The sequence below is a fragment of the Otolemur garnettii genome, unplaced genomic scaffold (assembly GCF_000181295.1).
Source record: "Otolemur garnettii isolate 467f Iridium unplaced genomic scaffold, OtoGar3 scaffold00141, whole genome shotgun sequence".
In the NCBI taxonomy this organism is placed as follows: domain Eukaryota; kingdom Metazoa; phylum Chordata; class Mammalia; order Primates; family Galagidae; genus Otolemur; species Otolemur garnettii.
Window position 1 is genome coordinate 3,047,911 of NW_003852536.1, and position 16,951 is coordinate 3,064,861.

At 42.9% G+C, this 16,951-nt stretch overlaps 2 protein-coding genes across 3 annotated transcripts in view; both read right to left on the bottom strand.

The window, feature by feature from the left end:
• The window catches only part of DESI2 (desumoylating isopeptidase 2), a 73,035-nt gene extending 71,375 nt beyond the window's left edge, over nucleotides 1–1,660 (bottom strand). The window contains exon 1 of one of the 2 annotated variants that reach the window (XM_023518555.1): nucleotides 1,357–1,660. In XM_023518555.1, coding sequence (XP_023374323.1) covers nucleotides 1,357–1,398 — 42 coding nt within the window. In that variant the 5' untranslated portion in view covers nucleotides 1,399–1,660. The remainder of the gene's footprint in view (nucleotides 1–1,356) is intronic. The other variant, XM_023518554.1, reaches the window with a different exon arrangement.
• Nucleotides 1,661–7,363: 5,703 nt separating this feature from the next.
• CATSPERE (catsper channel auxiliary subunit epsilon) overlaps nucleotides 7,364–16,951 on the bottom strand; it is a 139,871-nt gene continuing 130,283 nt past the window's right edge. The window contains exons 23-24 of the mRNA XM_023518567.1: nucleotides 11,552–11,605; nucleotides 7,364–7,520 (exon numbers count right to left, since the gene is read on the bottom strand). Coding sequence (XP_023374335.1) covers nucleotides 7,367–7,520; nucleotides 11,552–11,605 — 208 coding nt within the window. The 3' untranslated portion in view covers nucleotides 7,364–7,366. The remainder of the gene's footprint in view (nucleotides 7,521–11,551; nucleotides 11,606–16,951) is intronic.

Sequence of the window (16,951 nt, forward strand, 5' to 3'; positions counted from 1 at the left end):
AACAACAACAACAAAAAAACCCCATATACAAAACTAAGTTTATTGGAAGTCTAATAATTCAACTATTTACCACTCTGATAACCATTCTTATGCTTCATCTCCTGTTGACAAAAAAAAAAACAATACATAAGAAATAAATGCACATATTATTCAGTGGAGAACATAGTGAATCAGACTGTGGTCTAGAAATTCCAGATCCTACTTTTAGTGGTGTGGGCAGGTCACTTACCCTTTTTCTCTGCTTGCTTCCTCTGTAACTTCCTACTTTACACCAGTGACATGAAGAATACGATCTTTGTTAATTTCTTAATATTTTAACAAAATGTTCAGAACATTCCTCCTTGAAAAAATTTTGGTTTGAATATCACCTCTAGCCTGTACCAGTTTATCACAATTAGCAATGTATTTTCTGATTCATAAATGTCAAAAAACCCATTTCCTTATATAAAACAAAATTCTCTTCCTCTAATCTCATGTATTTCTTTTAGGCTCTGACCCCGCAGCCTCCGACTACTGCATACTCCTAATTTATAAAGGGGTTTTAATAATCTACTGCTGGAAGAAAAGGCACACTTTACAAGAGCAGTACATATCCCAAGATGGCTTGTAACAGTTCATGTGAATAAAAGAAAAAGCAAATTCAGATGGTGGGGGCACAGAAAAAGTAAAAAGGCAGTAAGAAGCCTTGAAAAATAAAGGGGTCCAGTTGAACACACAAAATTAAATCTAGAGAATTTTTTCTTGATATAGGATCTTCAAAAGTTGTGTGCATTTAATTCTTAAGATTCTAACTTTCTATCATGCTTCACTTTTCTCAGGATGTTAAACCATCTCCTTTTAACTCCAGGCTCACATTAAAACTCAAAAAATGAGTCGCTTCAAATCTAGGTGGACCCTGTATCTTTCCGTATAGGGGAGACTTTGAAGACTTCGGCATGAAGCGAGCTGCACGTTTGCAGAAGAGGAGCTGGGAGCCAGGACGGTCGGGACAGGGGCGACGGGGCAGCCCCGGGCGGGAGCCAGGGCGTCGGAAACGCGACGGAAGCTTGGCGGAAAGGACACCGCCAGTCGCCACGGGGTCGGGCCCAGAGGCGGGTCCGGGCCCAGCCGACGGCGTGGGGAGTCCCGGCGGCCCGAACCCTGACCCCAGCCCTGGGGCCGAGTAGGCGGCATAGCGAGAGGAGCCTCGACGGAGGAGAGGATTAAGAAATGACAGTCCTCCGCCTCCCCGCCCTCCCCGGGAGAACTAAGCCGCAGGCGGACACGCGGGGCAGGGAGCGCCGGGCCGGAGTCCGAGCCCGAGCGGCGAGAGGAAGCCGGCGGGGCCGGGCTGGCGCCGCCAGGGGCCGCACTCACCATGTCGTACACGTTGAGCACCACTAGCTGGTTCGCCCCCATCCTCCTCCCCGCGGCCGCCGCCTCGTCCTCCAGCCGCTCCGTCTCCGCGGGGCCCGAGGCCGCTGTCGCCCCGCCGGCGCTTCGGGGGCCCCGAGCCGGCCACTAAGCGCACAGCCCGGCCCGCGGCAGCCGGGGCGGAAGCATCGGGCAGCCGGGCAGCTCCGAGGCGCCGCCGACCGGGGACTCTGCGCGGACGGGGCCGGACCCGCGGCCGCCCGCTCCGGCTCAGGCGCCTCCTCTAGGCGGCAGCCACGTGGGGAAAGGCGGGGCCTGAGCCAGGGGCGGGCGCCGGGCGCCCCGGGGGCGGGGCCGGCCCAGCTCCGGGGCTGAGCCCGCCTGCGCTCGGCTTCCCGGCCGCCTCACCTCGGGACCTAAAATGGCGGCAGTCTTGGCGCCTCTACACCTGGAGGAGCGCGGGCCCCTGAAGACTACAATTCCCAGCATGCAGTGAGGCGAACTAGAAGCGCAGAGGTGGAGTCCCCACGACGCGACCCTCGACTACAGCTCCCAGCATGCTGCGGGGGCCCGGCCCTATCGGACTAGGTCTCTCCGGGGAACTCCAGTTCCCAGCATGCAGTTCTTTGCACCTGCCGGCTGAGCCCGGGCCGTCCGCCTGGGCGGGCGGCCAAGTTTACCTTTAACCTTTCATTGCTGGTGCTGCTGCAGTTATTTTATGTCTCGTTGAGCCGATGAAGCCAACGAAATGTGACACGAGACCAAAGTGATGATCCTAAGTTTTCTCAACTCCTCTGTTTTTTCCTCCTCCCCAAAGGGAAGGTGGGGAAATAGAGGAAGGCGAGTTATTGGCGTGAGATGTGTTGTAACAGGCATAGTATCATAGATGAGCACAACCTGAGGACCTAGTATGCGCTTTTTGCGTTAATTCAACGCATATTTATTTTGTGCCTGCTATATGCCAGGAAGTGTTGTATATAGACCCAGGGCTGCTGTAACTGCCACAAGCTTAGTGGCTTAAAATAACACAAATTTATTATCTTATGGTTCTGGGTATCAGAGTCCAAAAATGTTCTGTAGCTGAAAATCAAAACGACGGTGTTTCTTCTGTAGGCTTTCGGAGAGGATCTGCTTCCTTGCTTTTTCTGGCTTGGAAGCTGACTTCATTTCTTGACCCCTGGCCACATCACTGCAACCTTTGTGTCCATCACCACATCTGTACTTTTCTTTTCCTCATTTCCTTCCTTTTCTCCTACCTTCCTTCCTTCCTTCTCTCTCCCTTCTTTCTCACTTTCCTTCTCTCTCTCTTTCTTGTTCTCTCTTCTGTTTATTTTCAAACTCCTCTCTTCCATTTTCTTTCTTTCTTTTTTTTTATTAAATCATAGCTGTGTACATTAATGCAATCACCGGGTACAGTGTGGTGTTTTCATATACAATTCGAAATACTCTCATCAAACTGGTTAATGTAGCCTGTGTGTCATTTTCTTAGTTATTAAGACATTCATACTCTGCTTTTAGAAACATTCACTTGTACCCTTGTAAGATAAACCATAGAGGTGACCCCACCAATCACCCTCCCTCCATCCCCACCCCCACGCCCCACCCTCTCTCTTCCATTCTTTTATTTCTTTCTATATGGAGAGTTTATCTGGGCCAATGTTGAGGTTTGCAGCCTGAAACACACTTCCAAGTTGCCTTAAGGAGTGTTCCCGTCATATTTTTTCTGACTCTTCTGCTTCTCCTTCTCTCTTATAGAGAACCTTGTGATTAGATTGGGCCCACCTGGACAATCTAGGCTACTCTCCCCAACTAAAGATCTTTAACTTAATCACATCTGCTAAGTCATTTCTTCCTGTGAAAGGCAACACTCACAGGTTCTGGGGATCATGCTGTGAACATTTATGGAAGGACTGCTGGTATTCTGCTTATCATACAGGATGTCCCAAAGTCACTTTGAATTCAGCAGGTACAAAATGGAATTCATCATCTGACGATGAAATGAGGCAAATTTAATTCAGGCATGGGTCCATGAATAATGAACCATTCATCATTCATTCACTGAACAAGTATTAAGTATCTTTTATGTGTCAGCCACTGTGTATCATTAGATTGTCCGTGATAGAACAGACATGATTCCAACCCTCACAAAAATCCAGTGAAAGACGAAAAGGTATAAATATATATTCACTCATAATTTTATAACTTGAGGGAGACAAGTGATAGTAGAACAGAACAGGAAGACTTCTTTGAAGTGGTTATCAGGAGACACATTAACAAAGAATTTAAGATCAAGAATTGCAAATTGGGTTTTGGAAGCCTATAAAAAGAAAAAGAGAACACGAACCCATCAGAGACCCAGAAGTGGCTATCATCCTGGGTGTGGGGGAACAAAGGAAAGAGGTTGGAACTTCAACATTTCTGAAGCTTGGAGGAGGACCCTGTTGAGCTGGAATTCAAAACTCTGAAGGGGGAACTGCTGGTGTTTCTGAGGGGCCACAATGACAATGATGCTGCTCCTGAGAAGTAACAACTTCAAGCTAAAGGCTGCACCCAGAGCTCAGTGGGTAGGGGCCACCCACAAATCCCCAGGCTGGAGGGTTCGAACCCCACCCCGGCCAGCTAAACAACAATGACAACTGCAACAACAACAACAACAACAACAAACAATAGCTGATGTTGTGGCAGGCGCCTGTAGCCATAGCTACTTGGGAGGCTGAGGCAAGAGAATTGCTTAAGCCCAAGAGTTTGAAGTTGTGGTGAGCTATGATGCCACAGCACTCTACCAAGGGTGACATAGTGAGACTCTGTCTCCAAAAAACAAAACCCAAAAATTCAAGCTAGAAATAAACTCCTGCTGCTGAGGTCAAGTGCTGCTGCTGGGGTATAGAAACCCGGCTACATCCATGCTGACAGGAGGGCAGGAACCCCGAAGTCCCCACTCTGCCTCCTGCCTTCCAGTTGCCTCCCAGTGTCCCTTACTATGTTTCAGAACATGGAAAGGTGGTTTGAAACTGAGAGACAGTAGCTTTGACTAAAACGCCCACAGTCACAAATTATATCTTAGGTAACTTAGGGAGATATATAAGATATATAAGATATATCTTAGAGAGATATAAGCTACCCAAACCAATACAAAGGAAAATTAATGTTAAAGCTCATGGCTAGGCTTGGTGCCTGTGGCTCAAGTGGCTAAGGCGCCAGCCACATACGCCTAAGGTGCCAGGTTCGAATCCAGCCTGGGCCTGCCAAAATAACAATGACAGCTGCAACCAAAAAATAGCTGGGCATTGTGGCAGGCACCTCTGGTCCCAGCTATTTGGGAGGCTGAGGCAGGAGACTTGATTGAGCCCAGGAGTTGGAGGTTGCTGTGAGCTGTGATGCCACAGCACTCTACCCAGGGGGACAGCTTGAGGCTCTGTCTCAAAAAATAAAATAAAATAAAATAAAGCTCATGGCTACCTGTGTTATAGAGATGAACCATGACTTATTACTGCTGTGACCAAACTACCACAAAATGTAGCCACTTAAAACATTTCATAGTTCCTGAGGGTTGGGAACCCAAGAGCTGATCAGGTGAGTGTTTCTGGCTCAGTCTCTCCTGGTGCCCCAGACATGTGATGGCTCGACTAGGGCTGTATATCTGTTTCCAGGTGCACTGCTCATGTGACTGGTGGCAGCAGGCTTTGGATGAGGCACCTGAGGCCTCTCTGTAGAGCTGCTCATGACATGGCAGGTGCTTCTCTCAGAGAAACTGACTCAAAACAGGGTGGGAAAGTGACCAAGAAGAAAGCCACAGTGTCTTAGGATCTGATCTCAGAAGTGACCTTCCATCACTTCTGCCATATTCTATTGGTCACACTGAGCAACTCTGGTATGATATCAGGGGACACTATGTAAGGGTGTGGATATCAGGAGGCAGGGATCATTGGAACCCATTCTGAAAAAGCTGGCAAGCACAGGGCTATGTGAAACTCTGTCACTTCCAACTGTGGTGGCAGCTAGATGCCCTAAGTCCTGCCACAAACCACTGATCTTCCTATGCCTGCCTATGGCCTGCCCATGAACTCTGACTTCCCTCCTGTAACAATGGATGAAATGTTCAACTCTTATTTTAGCATGGGATCTCAGCCTCTCTCGCCTGCTCAAGGATTTTCATCCAGCCCTGACACCGTTCTTTGCTGTGTCATTAATTCCTCCCAGTTACTAAATTATTTCCTCTCGCACTCACTAGCATCTTCCTGACCTCACCTGTGCCTCCACGCAAGCTCCATTTCCCCTTGTCACGGAAAAGAGAGGGAGTGTCTTGAAATGCTTTTCTACACTTGTCTTCACCTCTTCATTTCCCATTCTTTAGTTCACCGTGAAAAGAGTTTGTTAAGGATTTCTTAAACCATGTAAGTTCAGTGTGATAGGAAACAATAGCAAGAGAAGAGGTATCATCTAGAATCACATCATTTTACGTCTGGCGACTATCACCCTTTCAATCTTCTTTATGTACAGACACATGGTTTATATAACGAGAAAATTTTACACTCTGCTCTTCCATTGCCCTTCTTGGTTTATATCCCTCTCTCTCTCTCTCTCTCTCTCGATACAGCCCGCTCCCCCTTCTGCTTTGTACACACACACGCTTGCACACCTAGTGTGAACAAAATGGAGTGTGTACTTCCACTTTCCTGCTGTCATGCAGAGAACATTTGCTTTTATAAAAACAGGATCATACTATAGATACTTCTCTGCAGCCTGCTGTTCTCATCTAACAAAACCCTGTGGAAAAATCTTCTAAACCAACTAGTACAGATTATGTGATCAATGTACACTTTTTTATTCAATTTTTTATACACTATTAACAGGCATTAACTCTTTTCTAGAGTTTCACCCCTGCAACTAACGATGACATCCTGTACGTATCCATGCATCCATATGCACACACACACACTCACACATACCCTGATATATTAGTCCTCCCCTTCCCCCCATGAATAGATTCCTGGCAGTGGGATTTTGGGGTCCAAGAGAATGTGTATTTTATTGATTGATTGATTGTACAGACAAGGTCTCACTATGTTGCCCAGGCTGATTTCAAACTCCTAGCTTCAGGCAAACCTCCTACCTTGACCTCCCAAAGTGCTAAAATTAAGCGTGTGAGCCACTGGCCAATAATATGTATTTCTAATTTTAATGGCTTTTGCCAGATGGTTTTCCAAAAATGCTGTAACATTTCAAATTTCTTTCAAAATACAAGAGAATTTCCTTCCCATCCCTGACCCCCATTCTTTCTCGAGAGTATTACCTTGATAAATTTTTACCATCAGGTGAACTGTGCAAGCTGATTTTAACATTGTAATGTTGATTTTGAACATCAAAATCAAATTTTAAAACTTAAAAATTAAAATTTGGAGTATCAGCTACTCATTTGCAACGTAAGTCTTATATTTTATATGTGCATCTACCACTAGAAAATCTGAAATCTGTTTAAAACAAATTATTTAAATCCAAACACTTTTATTAAGTCCTTTCTACATAAATTAACTATAGCCATATAAAGTTTCATATGAAGAGTTTTGTGTAAAATAATATTTGACACAATTATACATTTTCAAAAATTTATTTTCATTCTTAGGAGGGATTGTAATAGCCAGATTTAGTTGCTTGTTTTTTTGTTTTTAAATGCTATGTAAGAATATATGGAGTGACTTTAAAATGAATGCAAATATATTAAGAATTAATTTACTGGGTGGCACCTGTGATTCAAAGGAGTAGGGTGCCAACCCTATATGCCAGAGGTGGTGGGTTCAAACCCAGCCCCAGCCAAAACCTACCAAAAAAAAAAAAAAGAATTAATTTACTAACACGCACAATATATGTGAAAACATTTGGGGATAATTTAAAAACATTTTTCAGACCTTGAATTCTGTGACATCCAAGCTTATGTTTGGTACACATGCTCCCACTGTAAGCATACATACACTCTCCTTCTACATGCTCATATCCATAATAAAAAAAAACCTTCCTATTTTGTCTTTGATTTTCCTAGAGGTTTGTTAAGTGGTTCATAAATATATCGTCTATAAATAGTCATATACCGGAAGTAGCTCAGAACAAGAACAGTGAAGAACATTAGCAACAGGATAAAGAGGAAAGCAGCTACCACGTAGGCACTGGGGCTGAAATGAGATAAAAAATAAAAAGTCATTAGACATTGTTCACACTTTGGTTGTTAATTTATTTAGTCAAACTTTAGAATAGACTGTGATGCCATCAACAGAGAAGATGATTCACAAGACATGACATGTACCCTCCCAGTGTTTAACTTTTAGTGTTTGAGGTGTGTGTGTGTGGACACCACTTATTAGGTGATACTCTCAGGTGGGACCCAAACATCTGACTTTTCACCTGGGACTCTGCATGGGTTCCTCCCATCAGAGTGGATTGGTTTCTTAAAATGAGCTTGCCAGAATGAAAAGCTCAGAAGACAACACTGAGCCTTGAGGGAGGTCAACCTTTAATGGCTGATGAAGCAGGTGAGGCCCTCTTTACTAGACACAGAGAGGGTGTTAGGTGATGTTCTTTCTCGCGGGGAGAGAAGGACGGCTTGGCGGCGGGTGCAAGCTCACTCCTAGAATTGTTTGAAAGCAAGAAACGGCTACATACTCTTAGATGGCATGTAGCAAAATGTCTTTATTTTCCACTCCCCTTTATTGGGAGCTAGTCACGTACACCACACTGATCAATAATCCTAACATCCTCAATTCTTATCTTAAACTATAGAAGAGAAAGAAAGTCCGGAAAGTGAGATAACCATCATAAGATTAGCCTAAAGAAAAAAAGTCTGGGAAAGTAAGACAACCATCTTAAGCTAGCCTCAGGCTAGTCCTCTCTGAAGACCTAAAAGAACTATACATTATCTGACTTCTGTTGTTAAAGTTAAAGGTCAGGATAAATGGGGGAGTAAAACCTTTTTCTTCTATGTACTCAATTAAATTTCCGAGAAACAGGCTCCATGACTATTTTCTTATGGTTTGGAGACCCTGCACTTACGATGGAGTATTTTACTCACATCATTATGATGGAGTGTTCTTTTCACTCACATCAACCTTTGAGTCATGTCTTCTGCACAGATGGGCTGTTTCAACCCTTATCTGACAGGCTGACTTGACTACACAGTTGGGGTTTCCTGTAGGAGGTTGTTAAGCCTGGCCTGCAGGCCCCCACTGTGTTTTCCCAGGTCGCTTAGGTCTCGACAAAAGCGCATAATACTCGCAAGTCTTTTCGCTCAGTTTCTGGAATTAAAAGAGCACATTTCATTTAATTTTTGTGGGAGTTTACCCCACAGAGGGAGTAGCCAGAGAAATTTAGGACAACCAATAGAAATGTACAACAGCCAAAGGAAGAGTCAGTGCTATGAAAGATCCAATAAGACCGAAAAATATCTTGTTAGCTTAATATAGGCCAAAGCTATTCTGATGAGAACTAATTGGTGGAGTGATAAGATAGAAACCAGACTGGGTGGGCTGTAGAACAGGGAAATGGAGAACGTGAGTATAGACAAGATTTTGGGAAAGTTTTGTCTTACAGAGGAGAAATCTGAGGGTTATTAAATACCTATTGGAGGGATCTAGTTGAGAAAACTGAACATACAGAAGAAAGAAGGAATAATTGGAAAAAATAAGAAGGAATGATTGATTTAAAATCTCCCTTAGAAAGTGGGAAGGGATAAGGTATAACAGGTGGAAGAATTCTATTTAAAGAGGCGGAATAACATCTCTTTTTTTTGTAACGGCATGGAAAGAGGAAAGGATGGGTAGATTTTTATGTTTGGAATGAGAAGTAGAAAAAGTTCCTAATTTCTCTGTAAAGGGGACAAGACACTCAGAGGAGAAAGCTAATTTGATAAAGTCAGAAATAGTTGTAACAGTGTAAGCACTGGTTGACCAGAGTAAAATTCCCAGGCAACTTGGTGATCTACTTAAAAGTTAGTGATGAGGGGCAGTGCCTGTGGCTCAAAGGAGTAGGGCGCTGGCCCCATATACTGGAGGTGGCGGGTTCAAACCTGGCCCCGGCCAAAAACTGCAAAAAAAAAAAAAAGTTGGTGATGAATCTTTCCTGCTGGATGACTTTCTGTATCAGCGCTGGGCTGCTCAGTTCTAGTCACAGAGAACAGGTAGTTGGGGATTTGCCATATAGGGTCCAGGTCCCAGAAGGGTAACAGACTAGTGATGTTAATGTAATAATAATGGACTTCAAAATGCAAGGAAATAGAAAATAAAAAGAGAGATTGAAGTAGAGGTGGAGATCCCAGTGAGGATGAAGAAAGGTCATAGTGGATATAGCGGAATTAACAAGCTGGAAGGGCAGGACCTCATGCTCAGAGGATGAGATGTCTGAACTGATGCTTCTGGAAGGAGAGAAGTATTAAGACTTTTTACTCTGTTCACTAATGACTGAGGTATGACTGTGGGGGTGGATGGCTGAAGTGCAGTAGAGGATGAAGTCTGATGTTGGATGCTGGATGAGGACCTGATGGTAGGGCTTGCTGTGCAGAGGAAAATGGTGTAGCCAGGCCAAAGTCATTGATGAACAAAGGGGAGCTGGAGAAGATGTAGCAATGACAGAGAGAGCTGCGGGGGAGCGGGGGAGGCTGCAGCAGATGCTGTGAACGTCCAAGGATCAGGATAGAGTTTGGTTTTATTTATTTTTGTTTTGTTTTATAAGAATGAGGGTAAAAAATGATCTGGAAGTGGTCATGAAGCCCTGAGGTTCATGGGGAGTGTGTGTGAGGAAATAGCCTTACGTGAGAGGGCTGAGGGGGAAGCAGGGTCTCAGGGGAGATCCTGGTATTACTTGTGGAGATGGACAGCTGAGGGATTAGGTAGGTTTGTTAGGTGAGTGGTGGCAATCCCCGTGATCAGAAAGGAAGAATTTAGAAAGTGGTAGAGGAGTTGGGCACAGGGCTAGAAGCTGATCTCCAGTCATTGTTCATGAAAAGGGCCTTCTTACTAGGAAGGGTTCACCACCAGCTAGCCCCTGTCTGTCTGCCTCTGGTACCCTTCAAGGCCAGGTGCTAAAAGAGGCTAAACTATACTCCCTAATGGACCATCCTTTGTGCTGTGCCCATATTCCCTGGCTGCTGGAACCCAGCTGCTGGCCAGTGAGAGGAGGTTAGGTGAGATCCTCCTTCTTTGCTCTCTCTCCTTTTACTCTAACTCAACTCGACTCCCTCTTCCATTGGTGGGTACTTGGGTGGACATACCTTTATATTCACCTAAATAAAATATACTAACCTAATGAGGAAGGGAAGTCATTGCAAAGGGCTTAGAATATGTTTCCCAAAGTTACTCAGAAACAGCTAGTGGTTTATCTCACTTACAAATTATTCACACAATTAACCTTTCATTAACACAAAAATACCAGGAGTCATAATATTTATAGCAGGGTCATGAGTAACTTAATTGTTTTTTCCACTTTTGTTTAGCATTTTACAAAAGGACTCACCAAAAACCCAAATCCCAAACATCAGGCCCAAGACAGAGATGTAAAGTCATTTAAGGTCCTAACTTTGGTATTAAGACTTTTTTACTCTATTCACCAAGGGAACCAGAGCTGAGTCCAGGGAAATGCCTTCACAAGCTGTGTCCTGGATGCATCACAATAATGGTCAGGGTTTGAGAACTGACTCTGGCTTAGAGCAGAGGACAGAGTCACTGTGGCTTCCTGATCCCTGATGCTACATTCTGTAGGTGGACTTGAGTGACATGTTTGATAGGAAGACAGTGGCTATTGAATTGGATGGAACAAAAGGGGACTCTTGCTGCTGTCACAATTCTCAGGAGTTCCTGCTGTATCTTTGGTATAATATACACACAGAATTTTTAGAATGGCTGTACAGAGCAGAAGTAAAATACCAAGTTTCTGTCATTTGGGAAAACAGATTCATAAATAGTGAAAAAAATCTAAACCTAGATATATAAAAGCTATTGAATTTGCAATGAACAGTTTGTACAATTTTTTTTGAGGCTTCATTTCCATTGTATACTGTATAATAATTTTTTTATAATGGGATTTAGGCTGTGGACCCTGAAGACAATTGCATAGACTCTGTTTTTAGGAGGCACTGGGGAGAGGTGCTTTGTTTTTAGCTGCCACTTGTATCTTTTAGAAATGTCCTTATTAAACCCTGGTAGGCCTTGCTCATTACCTGGGAATTGTTCCAAAGGTCTCTATTGCAAAGATAGCTGTTAGGTTACAGAAGCTGCAAATCAGAAAAATAATATTAAAGATTAAATTAAGTACAATATATTTAAACACTCCACATCTCTATGGTAACAAGCAAATCATATATATAATCTTAGTTAAGGTGTAATTTTCTTGACAGGGGACGGGAGGACAGAACAGACACATTTATATAACAGCTGTGATGACGTCTCCATTTGTACATCATAGGCTTCTTCAAGGTTCCTCAGAGCTCACTGTCCTAGCCTTACATTATTTTGATAGTGATTCCCAAGGAAACAGTGACAATGATATTGAAAAATAACTAACAATAAGGATTGACAGAAATAATAAACAGCTAACACTTACTGAGCATTAATAGTTACTGAAAATAAATACTAATGAGCCTTTGCTATATACCAGGCAGTGTTTCTTTTCTTTTTTTTTTTTTTTTTGAGACAGAGCCTCAAGCTGTCCCCCTGGGTAGAGTGCCGTGGCATTACAGCTGACAGCAACCTCCAACTCCTGGGCTCAAGCGAGTCTCCTGCCTCAGCCTCCCAAGTAGCTGGGACCACAGGCGCCCGCCACAACGCCCGGCTATTTTTTGGTTGCAGCTGTCATTGTTGTTTGGCGGGTCCGGGCTGGGGATTCGAACCCACCACCTTAGGTGTATGTGGCTGGCGCCTTAGCCGGTTGAGCTATAGGTGCCGAGCCCCAGGCAGTGTTTCTAATGCTTAGGCGTATTATGTTAGTTATCTTCATAGCAACCCTTCCTTTTAGAAGAGGAAACTAAAGCTCAGATAGGTTAATCAATGTGCAAAAGTTGGCACAGTTGTATAACAGCAGAGCTAGGATTGGAATTTAGGTTTTTGTGATCTTGGAGCCCATGACGTTCATCTGATGTCAGCTGAGTCCTTCAAGAGGCTCCTAATGTTAGGAACTTGGTATATGGAACTGTATTGTCCTTTCTAAAGTTATTGAGTATCTCTGGTAACTTAGCACGTTGTTGGAATAAGGCCAGATACAGCTAAATAGACACTTACGACCTGATTTCCCCCATCTTCATGTGAGAGAAGACAGAACAAGGGAACTTCTGCGAAGTGTTTGATGTATGTTCAGCAAAGTTAGAGATTTTTACTCAGGGGCTTCATTTATGCCTCAGAATGCTATACAATACGTATTTTTGACCCACTTTACTGATAGAAAAATACACTCAAAGAGATCAAGCAATTTGCATAGTAGTGGCAAAATTAGGATTCAAGTCAAAATAGTCTACTGTTATACCTACTTGTGGAATTGACACGTAAACATGAAACAACAATACAAGATACTGTATTGTAAATACTCATGAGCGATGTAGACACTTAACACAGAAATTTTCACAGTAAGGTAATTATTAAGGCCTAAGGCTAATCAAAAAAACTAATGGTAGTGTCTTAAAAGATGGTTGGAGGTTTAAATACGCAGAGATAAAGGGCCAGGGCATCCCAGGTGTAAAAAAAGATGAGCAAAGACTGGGAACAGGAATGAGTTTGTCAGGGCTAAGAGATAATGAGGAAGTGTGTTGGTGCGTGTAGAGGAAAGCAGTGGGCGTGTGTGTGTGCGTGTGTGTTCATGCTCACATGCTTGCTCACGTGTACTTTGACGAGGGCCTTAACGAAAGCCTTAGGAACTTGGACTTTACCCTTTTTGTATGAAGGAGTCATGGCTTTTGAACTTGATTTAAGAGTAAAATGAGTTAGAATGCAGAGACTGAATGCAAGTGGACCATATGAAGGAGTACAGCTTTTGTATGAAGGAGTCATGGCTTTTGAACTTGATTTAAGAGTAAAATGAGTTAGAATGCAGAGACTGAATGCAAGTGGACCATATAGAAAAAATTATAAGTAGTAGTAAAGAACCCAGCTCTGCGGTAATGGGGTCTAGGCTTGAGTGGAGACAGTTGTGACTAAAAAGTGGGCAAGGTTGACTTTGACAGCATGACATTGTGATGGACTTAGCACGGAATAAGCAATTTTAGATGTTTATAGTTTTAAAGTTCTCAGGACTTTTCTAAGTACATTCAAGAATAAAATACAGAGGAGTATTAGGGAGCTTTCATTTTCACCTGTGTTTAAGTGAGAGAAAGTCAGGAAACAGTATTGTAAACTAATGTTAGGCAGAAAGAGAAATAGCAATTTATAGGTTGTGTCAGCAGGATTCTGTGAGGTTTAAGATTTAGTTTTATAGAATTAATGTTTTTAGGAAAAAATGTCTTTTCAGAATTCACCATAGAAGTCATCTAGGCCTTGGATTTTCTTTGTTGGAATGTTTTAGGCTATGAATTTAATTTATTTTTTTCTCACTCATTTAAAGTTTCTTTTTTGAATATTCACAGGGCTATATAACCATCTTCACAAAAATCAGCTTAGAACAGGTCTGTCACCTTCAAAAGAAACCCTGTACCCACTAGAACTCTTGTTCTCCTCAACTCCCCTCTAAGACAAACACGGACTCTATTTCCTACCTCTATACTTTTGCCTGATCTAAACATGTCACAAATATGGAATCATATGGCATATAATACTTTGTGCCTGGCTTCATTCCCTTACAGTGATATTTTCAATGTTCATCCACGTTGTAACAGGCATCAGTGCTGCGTTCCTTTTTATCAAATGCCAAATCATATTGTATATATGGATATAGCTATGGCACATTTTACATGTCCATTCATCCCTTGATGGACACTTGCTTGCCCCCTGCAAACTCTATTTTTTGAGACAGGGTCTTACTTTGTCACTTGGGCTAGAGTGACAGTGGTGCCACCACAGCTCATTGCAGTCCCTAACTCCTGGGCTCAAGCAACCCTCCTGTCCCAGCCTCCCAAGAAGCTGGGACTATAGGTGCCCTTGAACAAAACCCATGATGTACCTAGTGACCTATATATGTAATTTAAAAAACTTCCTTCTAGTTTTTCCCAAGGTAAATGTGCACTGGAAAGGGGAAATGCCCAGCTTTTACAGTTGTATTTTGACATTAGCTCTGAGCTAACACTAATCCCTGAAGATTCCAAAAGCCTCTGTGGTCCACTGGTCAGAAAGTGGGCTTAAGGAAAACAGGTGACAGATGTAGTTTAGACTAAATTAACCTTACAGTAGGTACAGTGGTTCTCATAATTGTTTCTTTATTCCTGAATGTAGAATTCCCCACACTGAATTCCAGACTACAGAAAAGAGCTATTTTTGGATAGGAAGGGACAGATGGAAGTCATTCAAGCTCTTCTTGATTGTGACCAGAGAACATCAAATCAAATTCTGAGAGCAGTGATTTTGAAAGATGTACTGATGCCAATTCCTAGGGTTGGGGTTGCTATGACAGTGTCACTATGATCCTGCTCTTTCAGAACTGAAGCAGTAAGTCTAGACCACAGTCTAGCAGTTGAGTTCCTTTCCAGAACTCTCCCTTAATCAACTTAGGGAGGACTTGGCCTCAGTCAAGGTTACATCCTCCTTGACTGGTTGTTCATTGAGAGGTGTAAAGGACTTTCCCCCATGACCCCCAATTCAGAAGAACTCTGCAGGGCCATTCTAGTTCCCTATGAAATAAGCTTTATTGGGATTTTACTGGAGCTTTATTGAGATTGAAGTTCCATGTTTTCTTCTCCCCAGTTCTATTTACTTCACTTTTCCCAAAGGTGTTGACCCCATAACACTTTTCTTTTTTCTTTTCTTTCTTTCTTTCTTTTTTTTGTTGTCTTTTTCTTTCCTTGTTTCTTCTTCTTCTTTCTGCTCCTCTTCTTTCCCCCTGCTCACTCTTTACCCTTCTCTTCCTTTTGGCCTTATCCCAAGTGGTCACTTCAACACCTAAGCTCTCAGGTATTACTTTTGATATGCCATCATATGTTTACTTTAAGGATAAACTTTTGATATACCATCATATGTTTCTTTAACTTATGATATATTATTGGGGTCCATTTTTCTGATGTCTCAATCTGATACCCCTTTTTTGAGTTACTGATCCATGTAGTCAAGTAAATACTTTTTTTCATTGTTGGCTAAATGTTTTGAGTGATGGCTTGGATTTATTTTTAGCTAATGAGGTTTTCTCACAACATAGGTAGGCTTGATTTAGAATATTTACCTCTGGACTCCAACTCTGAAGAACAGTAGGATGGCCTGTTTCTTGAAAGTACCATTTGGAATAATAAAAGAATAGCAAAGATAAGTGGCATAGTAGGCTACACAAGTTGAGGCATGTGGCTATTTTACAGTGGAAAATAACTGGTGGAAATGATTGCTGTTATCCTTCTATGAGGATCATTTGTTGGAGGTTTGTTCTTTTGCTTTTTTTGGTGGTGGTGGTGGTGGGGGGACAGAGTCTGACTCTGTCTAACATTTCATGCCCTCAGCCTAGCTCACAGCAACCTCAAACTCCTGGACTTATGCAATTCTTCTGCCTCAGCCTCTCAAGTAGCTGGGCCCTAAAGGGCCAGCCATGATGCCTGGTTAATTTTTTCTGTTTTTAATAGAGATAGGGTCTTGCTCTTGCTCAGGCTGGTCTTAAACTCCTGAACTGAAGTGATCCTACAGCCACAGCTTCCCAGAGGGCTAGGACAGGGATGAGCCACCATACCCGGGCTGTTGGAAGTATTTTCATACTCCAGGAACCTGGCTTTGCTGGGCAAAATTAAATGGCAATATGTTTTTCTGAAGCATTTTTCAAGATACTTCATGTATGCAGAGGTTAAGGTTGGTCCAGGCAAGTTGAGATAATTTCTTGAAGGTGTGTGGTCACCTTCTGACAATGTCATAGGTGTTAGTACAAGTGAGTTTGGTGGTCACACTGACTGGGCAGTAGCTTCCAGGTAAGTGAGTAGTTTTCATACCACCCACATTATTCTGGAGGCTGTAATAGAGTTAATCCTTTCCCCGTGGGTGGTCCAGCAAGCTTTAATGTAGGTTTATTCCATCCCAATAGTCTTTTTTTTTTTTTTTTTTGAGACAGAGTCTTATTTTATCCCCAATCGTCTTCTTGAAAGTGACAGTTATGTAAATCATCTCTATGTACTTGGGAGTTTCTCTCAGATAAAGGTAGTGGCTGTGATGGAGATGTGGATGAATAGGTCCTGGGAGTCATGTTGCTGGCTTAGGTGGGTTCCCTTTAGCTAGGAATTTCTAAGCCTTTTCCTGGCATAAGTGAATACTTGAGGATCTAGACACTGGATGAGCTAGAAAAGGAGGATTTCTTTCTTTCTAGGTGAGAGGGTAGCTTCCTGTGTAACAGCTTCTCATCATGAATAAAGGCTACAGTGCATGGGTCAGCAAGTCTTCTGTTCTCATCTGTAGAGATTTCCCAACACAAAGCTTTAAGTCTGCATTTGGGAGCTTTCTCAGGTGTTCTACTGTGA